General features: G+C 36.0%; 3 protein-coding genes across 8 annotated transcripts in view; 2 read left to right on the top strand and 1 right to left on the bottom strand.

Annotated features, from left to right (window-relative positions):
* Nucleotides 1–439: 439 nt before the first annotated feature.
* ankmy2a (ankyrin repeat and MYND domain containing 2a) lies at nucleotides 440–17947 on the top strand. Its single transcript, NM_199894.1, is given in 11 exon segments — nucleotides 440–596; nucleotides 884–948; nucleotides 1182–1320; nucleotides 1412–1510; nucleotides 4826–4986; nucleotides 5969–6034; nucleotides 10269–10417; nucleotides 11032–11167; nucleotides 11381–11509; nucleotides 13506–13635; nucleotides 16990–17947. Coding segments are annotated over 11 exon segments (1266 nt in total). The 5' UTR covers nucleotides 440–529; the 3' UTR covers nucleotides 17115–17947.
* lrrc72 (leucine rich repeat containing 72) lies at nucleotides 17612–22688 on the bottom strand. Its single transcript, XM_087284484.1, has 9 exons — nucleotides 22456–22688; nucleotides 22237–22307; nucleotides 21668–21737; nucleotides 21447–21528; nucleotides 21244–21357; nucleotides 20660–20749; nucleotides 18098–18241; nucleotides 17961–17988; nucleotides 17612–17881 (listed from the first exon to the last, which is right to left on the bottom strand). The coding sequence occupies exons 1-9, from the start codon at nucleotides 22555–22557 to the stop codon at nucleotides 17731–17733; spliced, it is 852 nt and encodes a 283-aa protein (XP_087140610.1). The 5' UTR covers nucleotides 22558–22688; the 3' UTR covers nucleotides 17612–17730.
* The window catches only part of crppa (CDP-L-ribitol pyrophosphorylase A), a 74065-nt gene continuing 73800 nt past the window's right edge, over nucleotides 22530–22794 (top strand). For 4 of the 6 annotated variants that reach the window (XM_087283405.1, XM_087283407.1, XM_087283406.1 and 1 more), the window contains exon 1: nucleotides 22566–22699. In XM_087283405.1, coding sequence (XP_087139531.1) covers nucleotides 22668–22699 — 32 coding nt within the window. In that variant the 5' untranslated portion in view covers nucleotides 22566–22667. 6 annotated transcript variants of the gene reach the window in all.

Below are 22794 nucleotides of genomic sequence, written 5' to 3'. Positions count from 1 at the left end.
TTTATGCACAAATCAAAATTTTATGCTAAAATCAAAAAAAAAAAGAAAAAAAAGTTTGATTTGGTAAGATTAACGTATAAGAGACATGTATTGACGTGTCTCTTATTTTGAAAAAAAAACTAATTATTTTGATCGACCATATACTCTATTCTACAGAATAAAAGTTCCAGACTTCACAGGACTAAAACACCACCAGTCAAATAGGAGTAGACACATTACAAAAATACACACAAATAGCTTTTAACTTTACCTGGACATAATAAAATCATTATAGTTAGTATTTTAAATTCAAATTGATTCTGTATTTTAACCAGAATCTTTGAAAATAACTGTAAAACCACAACAGACAGCGACATTTAGGTGATCACGCCCCTGCTTTTGTTCCAGTTGGTATATTCCGTTTCAACCCGTTAACCCCAAGTGGTTCTTCCAGTCAGTGGATCAATCACAGCACAACAAGCTGTCGTATCAACAATATTCTAGTTATTAATAGCTTGTTAAATTCAAACTTGTCACTTAGATTATAATAATGTCTGCACCAAAGAAAGGAGACCTTACTGACACGGAGAAGGAGCTGCTTCAGGTTATTGCTGCAGGTAAAGATAGCATGGCGCTAACAAGCTAACTCCAGATTAACACAGTTACCACTTGTGAAAATTATTTCTTTTTAATAACCTGCAAGCTGTGGTTATAGTAAATAATTTTACCGGTTTTTTTCTCTTTGTTTAGATTAACGTCACTTTTGCATATTTAATGTCATCATGCTGTATGCGTTAAGTAAAACAGTTTGAAAGATTATAAAATGCTAATGAAGGATCACTACGTATATATATGCAAGTACAAGGCACTTAAATTATCTAAAAGTTGTTGTTATTATTTTTAGGTAATGTGCAGGAAGCCTCCAGATTGCTTGGATCCAAAGATGTCAAAGTCAACTGTCTGGATGAGGTAATGAAATGAAATGTTGTTTGTTATGCACTACAATCAATAAACTGTTTTTTTAATGGTGTAATTGCCCTCTCGGTTAGTGGCAGTCTTTTGTCTTTTTTTAAACAATGCTTGGCTTTTGTTTGAGTGACCTGTCCAAATCATCTGTTGCTGACATCTATGGACATTCATAGCAGATGCTTGAAAACCATATTGATTGTCGGTTTGTCTTTCCTTGTGGGTTCTAATTTCAGTACGGCATGACGCCTCTCATGCACGCTGCATATAAAGGCAAGGCAGACATGTGCAAACTCTTACTGCAGCACGGAGCAGACGTCAACTGCAATGAGCATGAGCACGGATACACCGCACTCATGTTTGCAGGACTCTCAGGTAAAGTCATCAGTTTGACCATACTATGGCCTGAATATATTTTGTGCAGTAATAAAGCAATGCAAAAAGTCGTTTCAATTGTGTTCTACAGGAAAGACAGAAATCACCTGGATGATGTTGGATGCTGGTGCCGAGACTGATGCAGTGAACTCAGTTGGCAGAACAGCAGCTCAAATGGCTGCTTTTGTAGGTATGCCAAAACATATGGAATTATGGTGAAGCAATCTTATTAATGTTATTGTTTAAATCACTCTAAAAATTGAAAGATATATTTAATAAAAAGTTTTTAAATATTTTCACCAAACTGTGTTTTTGCTAATAATAGGCAAGGCAAGTTTATTTATATAGCATATTTCATACACAATGGCATTTCAAAGTGCTTTACATAAACAGGAATAAAAGAGACAAACATAAGTAAAATAAAAACAAATAAAATAAAAATAGATTAAACAGTGTAAAGACCAAAAACAAAACAGATGTATCATATTTTCTCATTTTACTCTGAGACTTCCCCATTCTGGTGATCATCCCCGCTCTGTGGATTTCTTGGTAGCTCTTAGGGCGTACTCACTATGTACAGATGCCTTAAACCAGACCGAAGCACTCTTGTCCCCCCTTCCGTCTCCCCCGACGACCCGCACTCATATTGCATTCGAGCCTGAGCACGCTTACATTATCGATGATGCTCTGTTCAGTTAAAGAAGCGCTCTCGCTCAGCACAGTGGAGATTTCATTATATGGTTATATCCTTTTAGTTGCTTGATGCTGTGACATGAGGTCAAATATTTCGCCGAATAGATCAACCACTTTTGACGCTCATAAACAATCATAAAGTCCTCGTGCTGCAGGAATTAGGAGGTTTGCTAAAGGTGCAGCTGTCGTGCAGTGAGGAGTTTGCATCTTTAATAATCTACGACAGTTTGTGTTTCTTTGAACAGTAAGAATGATTAATAAATCCATTGGAAACAGTCCCTTAAAAGTCATGTCTCGTCTTCAGTTTCGGCTTCAGGCACGCTTTACAGTCACACTACAAGTGAACACACCTCTTTCAACTTTGCCAGGGCCGGCCAACTGAACTTGGGCACGGTTCGGATAGCATGGTGCGAGTGTGCCCTTGGGGTTCTTTCACATCTGTAGTTCGCTTCATATGGTCCAGACCAAGGGTAATAAATGTTACATTGTTGTATTTTCTGCTGTCTTTGGGTCGTTTTCACACCACATAGTTCCTAAACTGCTTATCGATTGGTCAGAATTCACATGCGGGAAAATGCCAACGAACTCCCGCAAGTAAACAAACCAGCAGACACAAAATGTCGCTTTTTACTATGAAGGGACGACTCCGCTGACTGATTATATTCCTGCTTTAGACAAACTATAAATTTTGAGAATGAAGCACAGCTGGAAAACAATGTTTTAATGCATTTCACGTCACTTTAGGTGGTGTGAATAGATTTAGCTAAACTGCGACATGGTCATCTTGCGGAAATACTACCAACGATTCATCAGGTAGTGCTTTTCCCTCTCTCTCTGTTGGTAAAGCTCTGTCAACAAATATTTTTCCTCCATATCCCATAATGCACAGCTCATCAGCCTGCGGCAGCTGGATTAGTCCAAAAGGCATAGTACTTTTTGCGGTTGGGTCTGTTTAAGTTCGGATCATATTCTCACCACAAACGAACCGCTCCAGGGTTCCATTCTTCAAACAGGTCTCGATACGCTTTTTTGGTCTGTTTTTGGTGCGCACTCGAGTACGATTGCTGCATTCACACCTGCCCAAACGAACCGCACCAAAACGGAAAATGAACTCTAGTGCGATTCAACCGAACTAAATAAGGCATGTGTGAAAGCACCCTAATCTATTGAACGTCTCCAACAGATTCAATTCACCTAACATTGAAACGTTCAGCTTTACAGCTCTAATTACGTGCCCCCCAATGTCAACTTCATTCTGGAGGTAAATCAAAGGGCCCCTGATTTCTACCCCCTCCCAGGAGTAGATTGCTTCAGCTAGCTAAACGTAATAAAAGGTCTTCATCTCAACCAGACGCCAGGAACTTTAACCCCATTGCAACAGATTATCTGTTTCGAGTCACGCCTCAGATCTCATTATTGTAATTACACTGCTATCACACAGTAAAACACTGTAAAAACAGTCATATTGTGAAAAATAATTACAAAATACAAATTTTTATTTTAATATATTATAAACTGTTGTTTATTTCTAATGGTAAGCTGACTTTTTTTTTCGTTGTAGTGTCATATATTCCTTCAGATTTTATTTTAATATGAGTCGAAACCTTCTTATTATATTTATTTAATCGTTTTGTGAAAACCATAAGACATTTAATATTCTGTAGTCAATAGAAATTTCATAAGAATAGCATTCAATTTAATTAAAAATCTTGTAATAGACCTTTTAGAAATATAGACTGTCAATTTTGCATTAAATGAATGCATCCTTGCTGTATAAAAGTGACAATTTTACTAACTCTAAGAATCACTAAACTAATTGTAAACTAAATGTTTGGTACTGTACAACCTACAAACTAAGTGCATGATGTTTTTTTCACATGATAAATTCTGAATCTTTTGTTTTATATTTTTATTCATAAATTGCCCAGCATAGTAACTTTTTTGTCGTAAAATGTTTGTTAAAATAATTAAAGACAACAGGCCTAAATTTAAAATCATATAGTCAATAAAAAAACTTGAAATCAGCATATATTCTGTATTAGGAAATAGGAACTTATTGGAAATAAATCTCAATGCATGGAGTTTTTATAAAGTATTTGATTGTTTTAGTATGAAATGTACAAATCCTTACAAAATATTTTTGTTCTGTGTTGGATTGAAAGACCAGAGAAAGCCTGTGCAGTATAATCAGAAGCAGACAAAAGGCTCTAACTTTAAGCATTTACATGACATATTTTTGGAATGCGTCTCTCTTGTCTTTCTAATATATATGTTTAATGAAGTTTTTACTTTTTCTAGAGAAATAACATCTTTGTAAAATAGTGATGTTGCAATGACAGCAATAGTTAAACTATTAACCAGACAAACAGCAAAAAATAAAGAATAAATAAAAATAATCACAAGAAAATACAGTTTAGCTCACATACACAAACAGGGAAGTGCACCTACGCAGCATTTAGTAAGTCATGGAGAATATAAGAATATGAAAGTATTAACTGTAAGTGTAAAACAACCAACAAAACCATCCATGACATTCTTAAGTAAATCCTCTTGTCAGGATAGAAGCAATATCAAAGTCATCAAGGTTCCTAAATATTATGGTAAGCTCTATTTTTACTATGTTCAATACAAGTCAGATATTCAAGAATGGTTTGATGCCACATCCCTCAAGAGGGAGCCATATCTGAGATTTATTGTAAAAGTATACATTTTCTTACATTAAGAATAAGAAAATCGGAAAGCCTCATTTTTCACCTAAGACTTGCAGAAGGAAAGGTACTGTACATTTGAAAATAGTTTCAATATTTTTCAGGACAGCACGATTGCGTGACAGTCATCAATAACTTCTTCTCCCGGGCGAGGTTGGACTACTACACAAAACCTCAGGGGCTGGAAAAGGAACCAAAACTTCCTTCAAAACTTTCTGGACCGCTACACAAAATTATCATGAGTACCAACCTCAATCCTGTAAAGGTATCAGGCCATGTTTTCTTTTCCAGTCCTGTTCATTTCTCTCCTTTCTCTATTCCTTTTGTCTGATTCTATACTCTCATATCCATATTAAGAAATAGCAGTAAATAAATATAACTTTAAAGGTGCACTGAAGTGCAAATTTTCGTATGCATTTTTTACGTATTCATATGCGAAAGCTAACTTTGCACACTAATGCATATTAATAATCCAAAAAACACAAAACATTTTGGAGTCAGTTCAAGCTGTGATACTTTTTTTTTCTCTTTCTCCAAAGTAGTAAAACAAAGAGCAATAGGCTGCATATTGTGTTCATTCAATATTAGAGAGGAAGGAGAGTTTAGTTCATTATCAAAGAGCTGCGCTACAATTATCCTAAAATGTAAAGTTTATTTCAGGAGATCAGTGAAATTTTGATACATTGCTTGTGATACTTCACACCTTCACGTCCTGAACAGACACATCCTGAACAGACATTGGCAGTACCTATATACATTATAATAGATGGCTACCGCGTTCACATGTCGAAGCAACAGACCTAAAGCAAACCATGCCTTATATTATAATGTCTACCCAATGTCAAATGTATGGACACACCGACAGTGTGTCTGCACAATGTTTGTCATAAAGTTATCTGTAGCTCAGATGACGACATTCTGTATGTAGCTATTAGCTTGTACGGTGGCTCTGAACTGTTAAAACACCTCTCAAATTGATTTTTCAGATGAAAAAAAGCAATAAAAATTGATCCCAGTTTGAAATTTTTTTATGACTGACAAAGTTTTCGGAGGCATTGTGTCAATATGATTCACACAACGTGAGGTCGAATTTGTTTTTCAACGTGTGAAAATTTCATATACAATGTGCAGCAACCTTAGGGGCTACATTTGTTTCTAAAATCCCAATCAAATTTCCCAGTTGATCAAACATAACATCAAAACATAAATCCCTTTCACTGTAAAACCTCTGCTTGGTTCTTCTGCAGATAGTGATGATGGTGAAGGAAAACCCTCTGCTCATGGATGTGGAAGCGCTTGAGAAGTGTCGCAAGGTGAGCTATGTTATTACATTTAGTCATTCACTTCTAAACATCAGATCACTCAATCAATAATAAGTCACTTTTAGTCAATGATTTTATCAACACAAATTGCCTTGATTTTATGCTTTTAAATGAAACTTGGCTAGATGACAGTTATAGCGCAGCAGTTCTGAATGAAGCAGCTCCTTTAAACTTTGACTTTTTGAGTGTTTGCAGATTTAATAGGAGAGGTGGAGGCATCGCTGCCCTGTTTAAAGATGTGCATGACTGTAAACAAGTGTCATTTGGTGACTATTTGTCCTTTGAATATCTGAGTATAGCACTAAAAGGGTCTCCACGCATCTTACTGATCATTATCTACAGACCTCCAAAATATTCTCCAGCTTTTATTGAGGATTTTACAGAGCTGTTATCAATAGTAACATCTGAATATGATTATTTTAGTATTGCTGGGTATTTTAATATTCACATTGATAATCCAGAAATCAATGCTGTAAAAGAACTGATGACTGTTTTTAACACTTTTGACTCAGCATGTTCAAGGACCCACACACAATCGTGGACACACCCTTGATCTACTTATAACTAAGGGTTTACACATTTCATCCACTGTTGTTAAGGATGTGGCACTCCAGCTATTAAAGACAGATCTGTCTCTGTCAGAAAGAGATGCATAAATGAGAACACTAGTGAGCAGTTTATGAAGGCCATATCGCTGGCACCAAGTATATCTGCAGACTCTGTTGATTCTCTCCTTGATTTGTTTAATTCTAAAATTGAAAATGTAATAAATGACATCGCTCCTGTTAAAGTTAGGAAGAGAACTGGCAAAGAGAGAGTCCCTTGGAGAAACTCAAGAGCAGTCCAAATGAAGAAAAGACAATGCAGAAAAGCTGAGCGTATGTGGAGAAAGACGAAACTAGTAGTCCATTATAATATCTATAAAGACAGTCTTCAGGCTTTTAATGTGGAACTAAAAACTGCTAGACAGACTTTCTTTTCAAGCCTTATAAACAACAATGTAAATAATGCTCGCACACTCTTTGCAACAGTAGAGAGGCTCACAAACCCCCCCAGTCGGATTCCCAGTGAGCTACTCTCTGAAAGCAAATGTAATGAGTTTGCTCATTTCTTCACTGATAAGATCATTAATATCAGAAAGGCAATCAGCTCATCCAATCAGCCAAGTTGTGTCGATATCAAACAAGCTCAACCACAACTTGAGAAGTCAGACATTATGTCTGATTTCATGGTAATTAACGGCAAAATCTTAGAAGAGATGGTGCAAATTATGAAAACATCAACCTGCAGTCTTGACACGCTCCCCACATCATTCTTCAAAACGGTGTTTACCTGTTTAGAAATGGATCTTCTAAAAGTGGTAAATGCTTCACTTCTCTCAGGGATTTTTCCAAACTCACTTAAAACTGCAGTTGTTAAACCCCTCTTGAAGAAGAGCAACCTGGATAACACCCTATTGAGCAATTACAGGCCAATCTCAAATCTCCCTTTCATTGGCAAAATCATTGAAAAAGTTGTTTTCAACCAGGTTAACAAGTTCTTAAACTTCAGGGGGTGTTTAGACAATTTTCAATCTGGTTTCAGAGCACATCACAGTACAGAGAGCGCTCTTATAAAGATAATCAATGATATACGTCTAAACACAGATTCAGGTAAAATAACAGTGTTGGTATTGCTCGATCTCAGTGCTGCATTTGACACTGTCGATCACAGCATACTTCTGGATAGGCTGGAAAACTGGGTTGGGCTGTCTGGGACAGTCCTCAAATGGTTCAGATCTTACCTTGAAGGGAGAGGTTACTATGTCAGTATAGGTGATCATAGGTCGAGGTGGACACCCATGACATGTGGAGTCCCACAAGGCTCGCTTCTGGCACCTCTCCTGTTCAACCTTTACATGCTCCCTCTGAGCCAAATAATGAGAAAGAATCAAATCTCCTACCACAGCTATGCTGATGACACTCAGATCTACCTAGCCTTACTGCCTAATGCCTACAGCCCCATTGACACCCTCTGCCAATGTATTGATGAAATTAAAAATTGGATGTGCCAAAATTTTCTTCAGTTAAACAAAGAGAAAACTGAAGTCATTGCGTTTGGGAACAGAGATGAGGTTCTCAAGGTAAATGCGTACCTTGGCTCTAAAGGTCAAACGACAAAAAATAAGGTCAAGAATCTTGGTGTGACTCTTGAGTCAGATCTGAGTTTCAACAGTCATGTCAAAGCAGTCAGTAAATCAGCATACTATCATCTCAAAAATATTGCAAGAATCAGATGCTTTGTTTCTAGTGAAGATTTAGAGAAACTTGTTCATGCTTTTATCAGCAGCAGGGTGGATTACTGTAATGGACTCCTCACTGGCCTTCCCAAAAAGACAGTCAGACACTTGCAGCTCATCCAGAATGCTGCAGCCAGAATTCTGACCAGAAGCAGGAAATCAGAGCACATCACACCTGTCCTCAGGTCTCTACACTGGCTGCCAGTTACATTCAGAATAGATTTTAAAGTATTATTACTGGTCTATAAATCACTAAATGGCCAAGGACCTCAATACATTACAGATATGCTGACTGAATACAAACCTAACAGATCACTCAGATCTTTAGGATCATATAAACTAGAAGTTCCAAGAGTTCAGTCAAAGCAGGGTGAATCTGCCTTCAGCCACTATGCCCCTCGCTGCTGGAATCAGCTTCCAGAAATGATCAGATGTGCTCCAACATTAGGCACATTAAAATCAAGACTGAAAACACATCTGTTTAGCTGTGCCTTTACTGAATGAGCACTGTGCTGCGTCCGACAGATCGCACTATTATGTTTTTCGTTTTCTTTTTCATTCTTTTATAACCTATTTTAACTCATTTTAATTTGTTTTTATCTGTTTTTAATAATTTTTATTGTCTGCTTTTTATTTTCCTAAACTTGTCTTTTTTATTCCTGTTTATGTAAAGCACTTTGAATTGCCACTGTGTATGAAATGTGCTATATAAATAAACTTGCCTTGCCTTCAACAGACGCTTTTGTCCAAAGCGACTTGTAATTGAGGAGGCATTCAGCGAATCAACAGGAAGAGGCAATGCACACAAGAAGTTGTAATTATACAAGTAAACTGAGTGCTCAAATAATTAGGTGCTAGAGTAAAGGCTGATTTCTACTTCTGCGTCAAACACCGGCATATGCTACGGCGCTGACGCATAGCCCTTCACCGTGGCCGTCGGCGTCACTGACGTGCACCTCTCAAAAATTGTAACTACACGTCGCAACGGCGCGTAGCGCAAGCACTGTGATGGGTCGGCTTGGTAGCGCTGACGAGTCTGGGCGGGACCGAGAGCCGCGCAAAGGGCGCAAGCTGGACGCGAGCCCAATGGAGCGATTGTTTACAAGTGTGGAGTTCTGTGAAGGAGCTCCTGATGGAAAGTTTTGTTTTGTGTTTACCTCATAGTTAAAGTTGCTGCACGCCCGCCAGTTCCTGCCTCAAAATGAGTGAGTTTGAGCCACTTGTACAACCAGGAAGTGTACAGGAAAAGCAAAGAAACTCGACACAGAGGAACATTTACACCTCACTGCCAACTAGCGTTTCGGAAGTGTTAATGCAGACCAACAGAGACAGCGCGCAGAAGTATAAATGCACAGCTGCGGCCGTGAGTTACGATGCCTGCGCCGTGAGTTACGCCGGTCACTTGACGCAGAAGTATAAACCAGGCTTAAGGTGGAGACTTTTAAAAATGTTTGGAAATATAGAGAAAAGAGTGTTTCTACAGGTGGTTTGTTAAGCCCACTCACCTGTGTGAAGCACACTTCATAAATAGTGTTTTTTGTGATTGTAAGAAAGTGTTTAGTGCAAAACTAGTGCAAGTGTCTGGTAAAGTGTTTTCTACAGGTGGTTTGTCAAGCCCACTCACTCATGTGAGGCACACTTTGTTTGGGGTTGTCGTGTGGTGAGGCTTTGTTCACAGTGGTTCAGGTGATTCCAGATAAATGAGATTTTTGTTGTTGTTTAAATGATACTAGTAAATCAGCACTCTGTTTGATGATGTAAAGGTCATTTCACCAGCGTGGAACATTAAATGAAAAGTGACTTGTAGCCTCGTAGTACTTGTGGTACCTCTTTCTGTTTTGTTTTTTTTTGCTGTGTTATGTTTGTGAGTATACATTTATTACAATAAACTCAAACCAATTCAAATCTCAAAGCAAATTATGTGTTAATAACTCATGTGCTACACAGGTTCTGGAGCTGATCTGTGAGAAGTGCATCAAACAGCAGGACATGAATGAAGTGTTAGCCATGAAGATGCACTACCTCAGCTGTGTGCTACAGAAATGTGGCTCTTTCCTGAAAGATCGACAGGACAAGCTTGAAAGCCTCATCAAAAGGTTAGTTATTATGCGTACTGTAGGTTTGGGGTCATGTTTTATCATAATAATAATAATAATAATGAATTATTATCATTATGCTTATTTTTTTACTATAGCAATGAAGACAATGAAGCATTAAATTGAGAAGTGAAAGTAAAAGTATGATATAATTTTCAATGCTGTTCTGGTAAAAAAAATTATTATAATTAATCAAAGAATTCTGTAGCAATTATATTAGTTTTCAAAACAAAATTCAAACATTTTTAATAATACTACTACTTCAAATGATAATAGTAAAATAGATGTTTCTTAAAAAAGCAAAGTGAGATATTAGATTAATTTCTGAAGAATCATGTGACATTGGAATAGTGATGATTAAAAAATAGCTTTGCCTAGAAAATAAAGATGTATTAAAATAGAAAATGATTTTATTTAATTATTTAATATTAGTTTCAGAGTTTGTATTCTAATAAATGCATGGCTGAGCATAATTTTATAATGCTGGCAAAAGCTTATTCACCCTAAATATTTAGGAATATAAACATATTTAATTTTAACTTCAAAGGGGCTTTGTTTTTATTAATTTAAAATGCCTTATTTGATCTGTACAGTGACTGAAATTTTTTTCTCAGTCTTTTAAAAGGGCGAGACAGTGATGGTTTCCCAGTATTCCAGGAGAAGTTCATTCGCGAGTGCATTAGGAAGTTTCCATACTGTGATGCCACATTACTTCAGCAGCTGGTCCGGAGTATCGCTCCAGTGGAAATTGTGAGTAAGAGTTACAGAGACCTCTGTTTGCTCACGTAGAGGTAAATCTACTTATTTGTTTGGATTAACTTGTTTAAGTGAGCTGTTTTAGTGGTCTAACATAGGAAAGTGAGTGAGGGAACAATACATTATTTTCAAATAAATCTTTAGTCTCAGCTACCAAGACAGAACATTATTTCATTATTACTTATTTATTTTATTTTATTTTGACAGGGAAGTGACCCAACGGCTATGTCAGTTCTCACTCAGGCCATCACGGGCCAGGTGGGTTTCATGGATGCAGATTTCTGCACAACCTGTGGTGAGAAAGGGGCAGAGAAAAGATGCTCCATCTGCAAAATGGTAAATATCAGGCTTTATAACATGATTTATTCACTTCACTCTAGGTCTGCACTATATTGGAAAAATCTGACATTGCTATATATTAGTGCTGTCAATCGATTAAAAAAAATTAACTAATTAATCGCACCTTTTTAAATTAATCGCATTTAAAATACTAAAACTTGTAATTTTGGCTATTTAAATGTAAAAATAATGTAAACGCAAGACAAAAATATTTAAAATCAAAATATAATTGTTTAATAGAATTTTTGTTTAACTTGTAACACAGATTTCTTCATGTAAACAACATACCCACAATAAACCATCAAGATCCTGGCTTGACAGCCATATTTATTACAGAAATTAAAACACAGGCATGTTAATGACATTTAAATTTCAAAACAATCAATGCCAATAAAGAAAACATTGATTTCCATGTTGGATTCTAAGTGGACTGCAAAAAAATGCCAAAATACAGGAATTGCAGATATGGAAAATGAAAAATTATAATAATAAACTATATAATACAAACTGTTGCACTCATTGTAAAGTTTTATTGCTGTCAGTTGAGAACATTAGTTATAGAGTAGAAACAATTTTGCTTAATCCTCCTTTACATTCATCCAGTTGCTAAGACTAGGAGTATCCCGCAAGTGCACAGAGACTCCCAAATGCCCGCAAATGAATGACAATTTCTTGAAAAACGGTCGTTAAATACATTGCACACCCCTCTCGCCCCTACTCGGATACGTCGCTCACTCCACCCCTGACACCCCTCAACAGGCCTGACACAGACACACACACAACGTGCTGCAGACGTTTTGGCCCCAACGGCCTTCCATACTGGAGCGACTCCCCTCAGATTCAACACGCATGATCACGTTCATCAAATTTGCTTAAACTAAGCGTCCTAAAGTATTACTGTATTTCACAAGGATTCTGACACAACAACGCGAAGCATACGCTTTCCTTGCGTTTAATGAGGAAACACGCTAAGGAGGGCTCATGCTGAAAGGCAGAGTAATCCCCTGTCTTTGACATCTCAAGACTTCACCAGACGTTCTGAGTACATTTACATAAGACACCAATACTCCGATTTTAATATGATTAAGATTATACTCTTATTAAAATTCTACCGTGTAACCTAAGCAGTGATTTTATTACCTTAAAGGAACACCGAGTCACGAAATGCGGAGGATTTTCTTTCTGTTCGGCATGCGGTATCAACTTACAACAGAAGTCGAAAGATAAAAATGAAACACCGGAAATTGCATGAAACTCTGGATAACCTGTGATCAACTAATTGTTTTATACTGGAACTTGCCTTCAAAAATTGCTTCCTTGGTCTTATCCACATTTATTGCATGTTGAACACACGTCCACCACAACAGGAAGTAAAAAAAAACCTGTAATTGCGTTAATTTTTTTTAACGCGTTAATTATTTAAAATTAATCGCACGGGTTAACGCGTTAATTTTGACAGCGCTAATATATTTAATACATTTTTTTTTTTTTTTTTTTTTTTGCTATGTGTTAAATTGTGAATACAATTTCACGAAATGACTTAGATTTTTTTTCTGGAAAGAAATTATTCATTTACATTGATGGAGATGATTCAGCTGTATATTGGAGAAATAAGACATTGCAATAATTATTTTTTTTTGCTTTATATATTGAAATCTGAGTGCAGTTTCGCTATATGATGAACTGTTTGGAAAGAAATGTTGTCATATTTTGGGCCTGAATGCTTTAAACTCTCGTGAAAATCATTAAAACACATGAAAAGATAAACGTTCCCTTTGTTAAACTCTGCAGTGACTCTACAAATCATGCATTCTGAATTGTGATGCTATAATTCCATCACAATGTGATAATTCCATCCAAGTATAATTCCAAGTCAACATTGCATATTTAGTGTGGGTCTATTGCGGATGCAAACATTGCCCTATTAATGACGAAAGATGTCTTGTGCAGCCCAACTTCACCTGTAAAGTGTTTTATCTGTGCATATGTTCAGGTGATCTACTGTGGTCAGGCCTGTCAGAAGCTGCACTGGTTCAGCCATAAGAAGGTCTGTAAGATGCTACAGGAGCAGAGAGAGAAACATGAAGCAGAATCAGCGGCACGACTACAGAAACAAGCCAAAGGTAACCAAATCAAATTTGTGTTGCTTTACTATGATATTACCCCAGTACATTTCGTGGTATTATGATTCTTTTGGGAAAAGTAAGATCACATTTTGTCAGCATTAACAGTTTTTTTTTCCTGAAATGTAGATATTTAATATATAGCATCGCATTAATGTTTAAAGAAAATATAAACCAGAGTCTTTTGTTTTGGAATCAATATGCACTCTTTCCTCAATAAAGATTTGATTCTATAAAAAGAAGCAAACCATAATAGTATAGTAATATTTACATTAAACCTTGCAGGTGATAAATCATGCAAAAAAATGATTGAAGAAACTTTTTATCTCTCTGGAATCAATACAGTTCATGCTGTATGTTTAAAATTCACTTAAAATAACTAAATTCTAATGGTCATTTTTTAGTAAAATAAGCAATTGCTATAACATATATTGTATTTTTTTAAAGCACCTAATCACAAAAACTATTTAAATGACACATTTAACAAAAAAGAGAACCAAATCTACAGATTTGCTTAGTCGATTCTGATTGTCTTAAATGAATTGAATTATAAGAATTATATTTTTCGAGAATCAAGCCAATTTTTTCACACTATAATGTTTAAATGTAATTTAAATCAGGAATCAAGCTTCACTGTTCATCCCTATTCTTTTATCCTTATATATGCTTCCTCTGGGCTCTACATTTCAAAAACATGGTCTGCTTTTTCACTGCTATGCGCATGACACCCAAATCTACCTGCCTTTAAAACCCAGTTTAAATGGGCTAGAGACTCTTATGCTATGCTTGTCGGATGTGAAAGACTGGTTGTCCTTAAACTTTCTAGATATTAATGAGAGTAAGAGTGAAATGATTTTGTTCGGCCCGTCAAACTCTTCCAGAGCACCGATAGTTAATCTAGAAAAAATCTGTTTTTCTATGAAGCCCTGGGTAAACAATCTGGGTGTTATTCTGGATGATGGCTTGAGCTTAGACAGACAGACAGATAGATGCAGTGGTCAAATCCTGCTTCTTTCAGCTTTGACTTTTAAAAACAGTCAAATCTATTTTATCCAGAAAAAAAATTGAAAAATATAATCCATGCTTTTATTACCACTAGACTGGACGATTGTAACTCACTAAACTTTGGGATTATTCAGAAAGCCTTATCCCGGTTACAATTAGTTCAAAGTGCTGTTGCAAGGCTTTTATCAGGTACCAAGAAACATGACCACATTACCCGAGTTTTACGCTCTCTGCACTGGCTGCCTGTGCACTATCGAGTCATTTTTAAAATGCCTCTCTTCGTTTTTAAATCTCTAAATGGCCTGGTACCTTCTTATCTGTCAGACATGTTAATTAAGCATCAGCCCGGTCAGTCTCTTCGGTCATCTAACCAGAGACTGTTATGCATCCCTAAGTCGAGGCTGAAATGCAGAGGTGTCCATGCCTTCGCAGTAGCTGTCCTAGGTTGTGGAATGCTCTTCCCCTCTGTATCAGATCTGTTTTTAAATCTAGGTTCAAAACTTACCTCTTTGATTTTTGATTTTGATTTGACATTTTACCAGTGAAAATTGTCTGTTTTAGCTATATATATATATATATATATATATATATATATATATATTTTTTTTTTTTTTTTTAATCTGTTTTGAGTTGACCTCTGAGTTGTTAAATAGTGCTATATAAATAAAATTGACATTGACAATTGACATAAGAGTTCATTATCATAAGAGAAGAATTCAAGAGAAGAATTTCAAGAATCAGGCTCTGTACTGTTTATACTTTAATGTATTGATTCACTAAAAAGTACTGAATCATAAGAGTCATTTGTTTTGAGAATCAAGCTACACCATTCACGCTGTATGTTTTTGATTTACCAAAGAGAACCAATTCGATTCATTTGTTTTGAGAATTATTTACACTAAATTACTTAGCTTTACTAAAAACAACTAAATCTTAAGTCGTTTGTTCTGAGAATCAAGCTACACTGGAATGCATTAGGTATGTCCGACTTGAACCATGGCTGCAGCCGGTGATCAAAGAGATTAGCCGAGCGAAGGCGGTGGCGGAGTTGAAAATTGAGCTGGACAGCCAGACACTTCAGGGCTCAAAATTGTGGCAGTCTTGATGACCGATCACATGGCGTCATCATAATCTTTATTTTTTTTATTTAGAACAACAAAAGATTTACAGTACAAATCAAACACAATACAGTCTCTGCAAACTATAGTTAAACTAATATATTAAACGTATAACAAACGCATGAGAGAAATAAGGGGAAACGAGAGAGTAATAAAAACATGAAAATGAATAGGCCTATTAAATACGAAGCAGTAAACACAAATTTTAGGAGTTTAAACATCACTCTTTAGGCTAATACTTCTTGTTTCAATATGCTAAAAAGGGGTTTACATTTATTTACATTTATAAATATAAAACTTTCCAATATATATTAGTGTTAAACGCAAAACAAGGTGTTTTGATTAAGTCTCAAACAATGATTAGGAGTATTTTGGATAATGAAAGCATTTTCCAAAAAGCACTTTAATCCAAAAATATTGAATAAAAGGACATTCCTAAAATAAAGTTTCCCAGTAAGAGCAAGGTACATCAATGTCACTTTTAAAACTTGTGCATAAACGTCCTGACAGGAAATAAAATATATTTACACATGTATTTTATAGTCATATAAATCATTTTATAATTATTTAATAAAATATTTTTTTTACTTATGCAAACAAGCTAGCCTTTATAACCAGATTATTTAACAAAACATGATTACTGCAGTAAAATATTTGCAGTCTTTTGATAAGCATGATATAGATAGAGGGTATGAAAAGTTAACTGTTTGTTTTGAAATTTGTGAATCGGAATTTGTCCAATAATAAACCTGAAACAAACGCATTTGTGCGGTGAACTTGGCCAATCGTGTAATATCGGTGTCGTCATCACAGCTCCTAGTCGCTCTTCAGATGCTCCACCGGCTGAATCAGTCGTCTGTACTTTAATGCCACATGTGACAGTCACGTGGTGTCTGCGCAACATCAATCCGGACAAAATTTCTAACCAGCTTGCACCGCTTTGAGAAATGAATGAAGTGGAACGCACGTTTTGTTTCACTAAAAAGAACTGAATCTTAAATCATTTGTTTTGTGAATCAAGCTACACCGTTCATGCTGTATGTTTTTAATTTACCAAAGAGAACCAAATCATAAGAGTCATTTGTTTTAAGAATCAAGCTGTGCTGTAAAGCTTTGTTAACTGAAATAACTAAATCTTGTTTGTTTTGGGTCAAGCTAAACTGTCAGATGCAAATTTGATATACTACTACTTAAAAAAAAAAAAATCATAAACTTCTTTTCTCTTGCATAGCTGAGGGTGATCAAGCACTGGAGGAGATGAGCAGCACTATGGAGGACCTCTCTGTCAGCCAAAACGAGACCACCAGCTCTACAGATAATCATACCGAAGACGTGAATTCTGTTACTGCAGACTGAATCACAAACACACACTCCATTTCAACCCAGCAGCCATCATTATCATCATCTTCATCACTGAAGACCAACCAAAGCCTAAAGAGAGAAGTCTTCATGGTTCCCATCCCGGATGGTCTTCTGAAGCACATAATGTAGGGTAAAAACACACACGAGAGCACAGAATGAAGGGTCACAAGTGGCTAAATTATTTTAAATGGTCTTTTTACATTTATGTTGAGACAAATCTATGTATTTATGTACGTGTTGTGTTTTGAGAGTCCTACACGTGATGTAGTTATTGCTTTAGGAAATATATTGTAATATATTGCTGCAAAATATGATGCCTATGCCTTAAAATTCTAAATTAGTAGTTGTAGCAAGTGTATTTTGATATAGAAATACTTTGAGAAAGAAAATAGATCTATTTTCCGTTATAAAGTGTTAGAACAAGCTGGACCTGTCAAATATCAGATGTCACCTATTACATATGTTTTAGAGACCAGGCTTAAATGCTCACATTGGTTTTGACGATGTTTGTTGTGATTTAAGATGACAACACTTTTTCCATTTGATTTAAACCACTTGGCCTTGTCAAATGGCCATCTTGTAAACAGAAGTGACGACAGAGGTCTGGAAGTCATCTCAGTTTGACAGTTAGCATGTCAGATTCAGGCCTGCTTGAAACATCTAGATGGTCCCACTGAGATGTGTTTGTACTGGTCCAGTTCATAATGGAGAACTGTGTGATGGACTTGGCCTTTGAGCAGTTTTGTAGATCAGATCGACGGCTAAAGAAAACATACAAAGTCAACTCTTTGCTGTAGATTGAACATTAAAAATATGTATTCCAAAAACGTCGACACTAACTCTGTACTCTTCCTTGAGACATGTTGACCTATAACAATAAAGCAGTTCTTTAGATTAGAGGGGTTTAATAAATCTTAACATTGTGGTATTTATTTTCTTTGTAGTTCACCATTAGACAAGAACTTTTTTCTCCTTACCTACAGGTTTTGTGAGAGCGTTGGTCTGTTTTCTTCCTATAGGGGGCGGTAGTGCTCGTCTGCCAAAGGCAATAGTATCCAGAACCTTCTGTCTTTCTGCATTGAACAGCTTTAAAGCTCGTCTTCTCTCCACTTGCTGTACTTCTGCAATTTACATATTACCAGTCAAAAGTTTGCAATAACTAAAACTTTTCATGGTCTCTTATGCCCACTGAGACGCTTTACCCGTAGTTTCACAGTCATATATGGGTATACCCAGGGTTCCCACACTTCTTGAAAGTGCTTAAATTTCAGACATCTAAATTCTAGGTCTGGAAAGTACGTATAAAACAAACGCAAGATCTTAAAAGTGCTTGAATATAAAGTTTATGATATTATTTTAACAATTTTACGGTTCTGCTTTCAGAAACTGGAGGAAAAAACTGAGAAATTCTTCATTTAAAAATCTTACATTTAAAACTTGCACAAGAACTCTGACAAATAATTCACATTTGATCAATATTTTAGTGACCGCATTTGAATATTACCAGTATTGAATTCAACGAATTGTATTAAAGTTCTATGAACATGACTATTTATCAATACTTTATTTTTAGTGTAATTATTAAGTACAGTAAGGACTTCTTATAACACTACATATTCTGTGGTATGAAGTACAAAGTTGCCTGATTTAAAAACTAACAGTGTTTTTAAGTCATTGAATAAGGGTGGCACGGTGGCTCAGTGGTTAGCACTGTTTCCTCACAGTAAGAAGGTTGCTTGTTCGAGTCCTACCTGGGCCAGTTGGCATTACTTTGTGGAGTTTGCATGTTCTCCCCATATTCACATGGATTTCATCTACAGTAGGTGCTCCGTTTTCCCCCACAGTTCAAAGACATGCGCTATAGGTGAATTGGGTAGCAAAATTGGACATAGTGTGTGTGTGAATGCGAGAGTGCATGGGTGTTTCCCAGTACTGGGTATCAAATGTATAAAACATATGCCGGAAAATTTGGCAATTCATTCCGCTGTGGTGAACCCTGTTAAATAAGGGACTAAGCCAAAGGAAAATGAATGAGTGAAAGTCCTTGAATCTGCTGTTCGCGAAAGAGTGAAAACCCAGCATACCATAGTTCACCCCAAATAAAACTTGTCATCATTTATTTATTCTCCACTGGATCCAAACCTGTTTGAGTTTCATACTTCTGTTACATACAAATAACGATATACTGAAAAATGCTGGGAGAAAAGCAGCCGTCCAGGGTTCATACGGTCATAGAAAACCTGAAAAAGTCATGGAATTAAGGGATGGAAAAGTTTTAGAAAAGTCATGGAAATTAGTTAAACAAATATCTGTATACTCGAATATAGGTTTGTTGTCTTTTACTCTTTTCTGTTCTTGGCCAAAAACGTGCTCTCACATAACGCTGTTATTGTCTCACATTATCACTGCTGTGTAAGCATTATCTCATTCAATTTTACATAGATGTAAAAATACATTTAAACTTAATAAATTGTTGCGTAGAGGGGGCATGGTTGTTCAGTGGTTAGCACTTTCACCTCACAGCAAGAAGTTTGCTAGTTTGAGTCCCAGTTAGTAATTTAGAATTTCTGTGTGGAGTTTGCATGTTCTCTCTATCTTCACGTGGGTTTCTTCCAAGTGCTCCGGTTTCCCCCACAGTCCAAAAACATGCGCTAAAGGAGAATTGAATTAAGTAAATTGGCTGTAGTTTATGTGAGAGTGTTTATGGTTTTTTCACAGTACTGGGTTGTGGCTGAAAGGGCATTCACTGTGTAAAACATATGCTGTAAAAATTGGTGGTTCATTCCTCTGTGGTGACCTCTGAAATAAAGACTAAGCCGAAGGCTTGTGTTCAACGGAAGAAAGAAATTCATACAAGTTTAGAATCACTTGAGTTTGAGTGAATAATTTTTTATTTTTTTTATACGTGGGATCATCTGCCTCTCAGATCGAAATGCAAGACTGAGCTGCACTGATTAATTTGTTTTGTCTCATGAACACAAGTAATTTTTTTAAAGGCAAGTTTATTGGTCTGGATAAGCAGACCTTTAAGTATTAAACATGAAAAACAGAGCAGTTGTAGCTTTCAACTATATTTCCACTTCTACTCATAAGCAGCTTTTCAATGTTTGTTTTCATTTGTGCTTTTCTGTTGTACTACTGAAACACGCATTGAAAAATTTTAATTAGGCCAACGTTATAGCAAAACATATGAATTATCTTCTACAGTTTCTGAAAGTATTTCCCAGTACTGGGTTGCGGCTGGAAGGGCATCCACTGCGTAAAAAATGTGCTGGAATAGTTGGCGGTTCATTCCGCTGTGGAGACCCCTGATAAATAAGGGACTAAGCCAAAGGAAAATGAAGAAGTGGTTTATGAAAGTGTCAGATTTGGATCGCTTAATTGTCTGCATTTTTCATTTAGCTTAAACAGTCATGTAATGACATAATTATTCATGCTTTTATACTGCCTTTCCCACAGCTTATCTTTCATAAAGCATATCTATAATTACTTTTAGTGAACTGTTTTCATTTTAGAAGTTTGTGTTAACGGATGCCAACCTTTTGTGTCCAAAAACTGTACAGATTGCAAATGATGGAGCACATATAGGCGATATTCAGGATCTTCAGTGAAAGGGTTCAGATATAAAGCTGAAACAGAAGAAACAGAATTTTATATAAAATTACAAGTACGCCTGATGAAAATAATGTTTGTGTCATTATAATGATGACATTTTAAGACCTTGATTAAAGAGACAATTCACGAAAATGAAAATTCTGCCATTATTTACTTTATACAACTCTTTACGCTTATTTAAAACCCATTTAAGTTTCTTCTGTTTGAACGGAAAAGAAGATAATTTGACAAATGCTGGTAGCCAGCACCAATTGACTTCCATAGTATTGTTTTCCATACTGTGGAAGTTGATAACCAAGCATTTTTCAAAATATCTTCTTTTGTGTTCAACAGAAGAAACTGGAATGTTTAAAACCCCATGAGGGAGGATAAACGATGAGGTAATTTTCATTTTTAAGTCAACTACACCTTTAACTGTCATTTTTCAAATTCTGATCATTAGTGATACTAATCTTTAAGTAAATACAATGGTCGATTTCCTGTTTTAAAAGAGAACTGATGATCTCACAGAGAGTGTGGAGCTCCTGCATGTTCTTCAGCTCCACCACAGTTTCTTCTAGACACTTAATCTGATTATTGAACAGGAGCAGCACACGCAGACATGTCAGGTGTCTCAGTGCTCCTTAAAGCATGTTAGACAGAAAGAAGCTCAGTTAGGAGAGCGCATGAAGAAATTCAAAAAAAAAAAGAAAAAAAAAAGGATCAACTGACCTGAAATGGAGAGAATGTCATTGTTCTGCAGGTAAAGTTCTGTCAAACAGCAGTTAAATGGGGCTCTGGTAACTTCTAGGATCTGTGGAGGTTAGAAAGTAACTTGAAACTAAATTAAAAGTAGCCCATATAGCAGGAAAATGCACTAGATTTACTATTGAACCCAATTTTAAAATGCAGAAGCTAGTGATCAGATATAAAAGATTGATTTCAAATTTAACCTTGTTATCATTGAGCCACACACATCTCAGCATGCAGAAACGTGATAAATCCGGAACAGAAGTCAATCCTCTTGTAATGCATGTAAAATTTAAATATATAACAATGCTTAAATTAAACCGTACTGAATATGTTTGTTAGTGATATGCATTTCTATCTTAATGTGGACAATTGTAAATGTGATTTTCTTGATATACTGTTTTTCGAACACTCAGAATCCAGATTTTTTTTTTTTTTGTGTCAGCCAAATGTTGTCTAATCCTAACAAACAATAAATTTGTGTATTTGACGTACTTTCAGGTGATGTATACATCTAATTTTTAAAAAATGCTGGGTACAGTTTTGAAAAATTAGATGTATCCATCACATGAAAGTACGTTGATTACTCAAACTTTTTATTGATTTCCATTGATATGACTGCTTTTGATATGACTGCTTCCCGGCCACATATGCATTATATAATATTATAAATATGTTAAAATATTATAAATATGTTAAATGTTTTCGGTCTACACTTTATTATTTAAGCACTTTATGTTATTAGACTTATTTCTAGTTTTCTTTGAAGCACCTTTTAGCGAGATGAAGGTGGGTCACATCGGTGTCACAGTGAATTATAACACACTTTGACACAAGATTTTCCTGTGAGGGGAAGACAAAGCATAACAGAAAAAAATGATACTAAATAACGAACAACTTATTTTTTCAATGTAGTCTACTTGTCTGTAAGGTAAAAACAAAGAACAAAATGATACTAAATAACGGAGAACAGCTCTTCAGTGTAGTCTACCTGTCTGTTTGACTCCATGTCTGAACGTCGAGTCTGACCGGTTTCTAGGAGACACGCATCACTCTTGTTTGACTGATAATCATAACAGAGGATGATATTCATGCGCGCGCTTAAGGAGCGTCATAATAACGGTAACAATTCAGTTGTCTTGTCTCCGTCACATTCGCAAACTTTGCTTTTCTTGTCCATGGGAGGGCAGACGTCTCTTCAAAATGCTGTTACAGTTCCACCACGAGACGCAAAGGTAAGTTTAATAGTATTTATGTTTTGCTTCTGCATTACACCGTCATATATTTTTTTGCATGGAATAGTGGACAATAGTCGAGGGTACTTAACCCA

The sequence above is a fragment of the Danio rerio genome, chromosome 15 (genome assembly GCF_052040795.2).
Source record: "Danio rerio strain M-AB ecotype USA chromosome 15, GRCz13ab, whole genome shotgun sequence".
In the NCBI taxonomy this organism is placed as follows: domain Eukaryota; kingdom Metazoa; phylum Chordata; class Actinopteri; order Cypriniformes; family Danionidae; genus Danio; species Danio rerio.
Note: the sequence above shows the minus strand (reverse complement) of the source record. Positions and strands in the feature narration are given on the sequence as shown.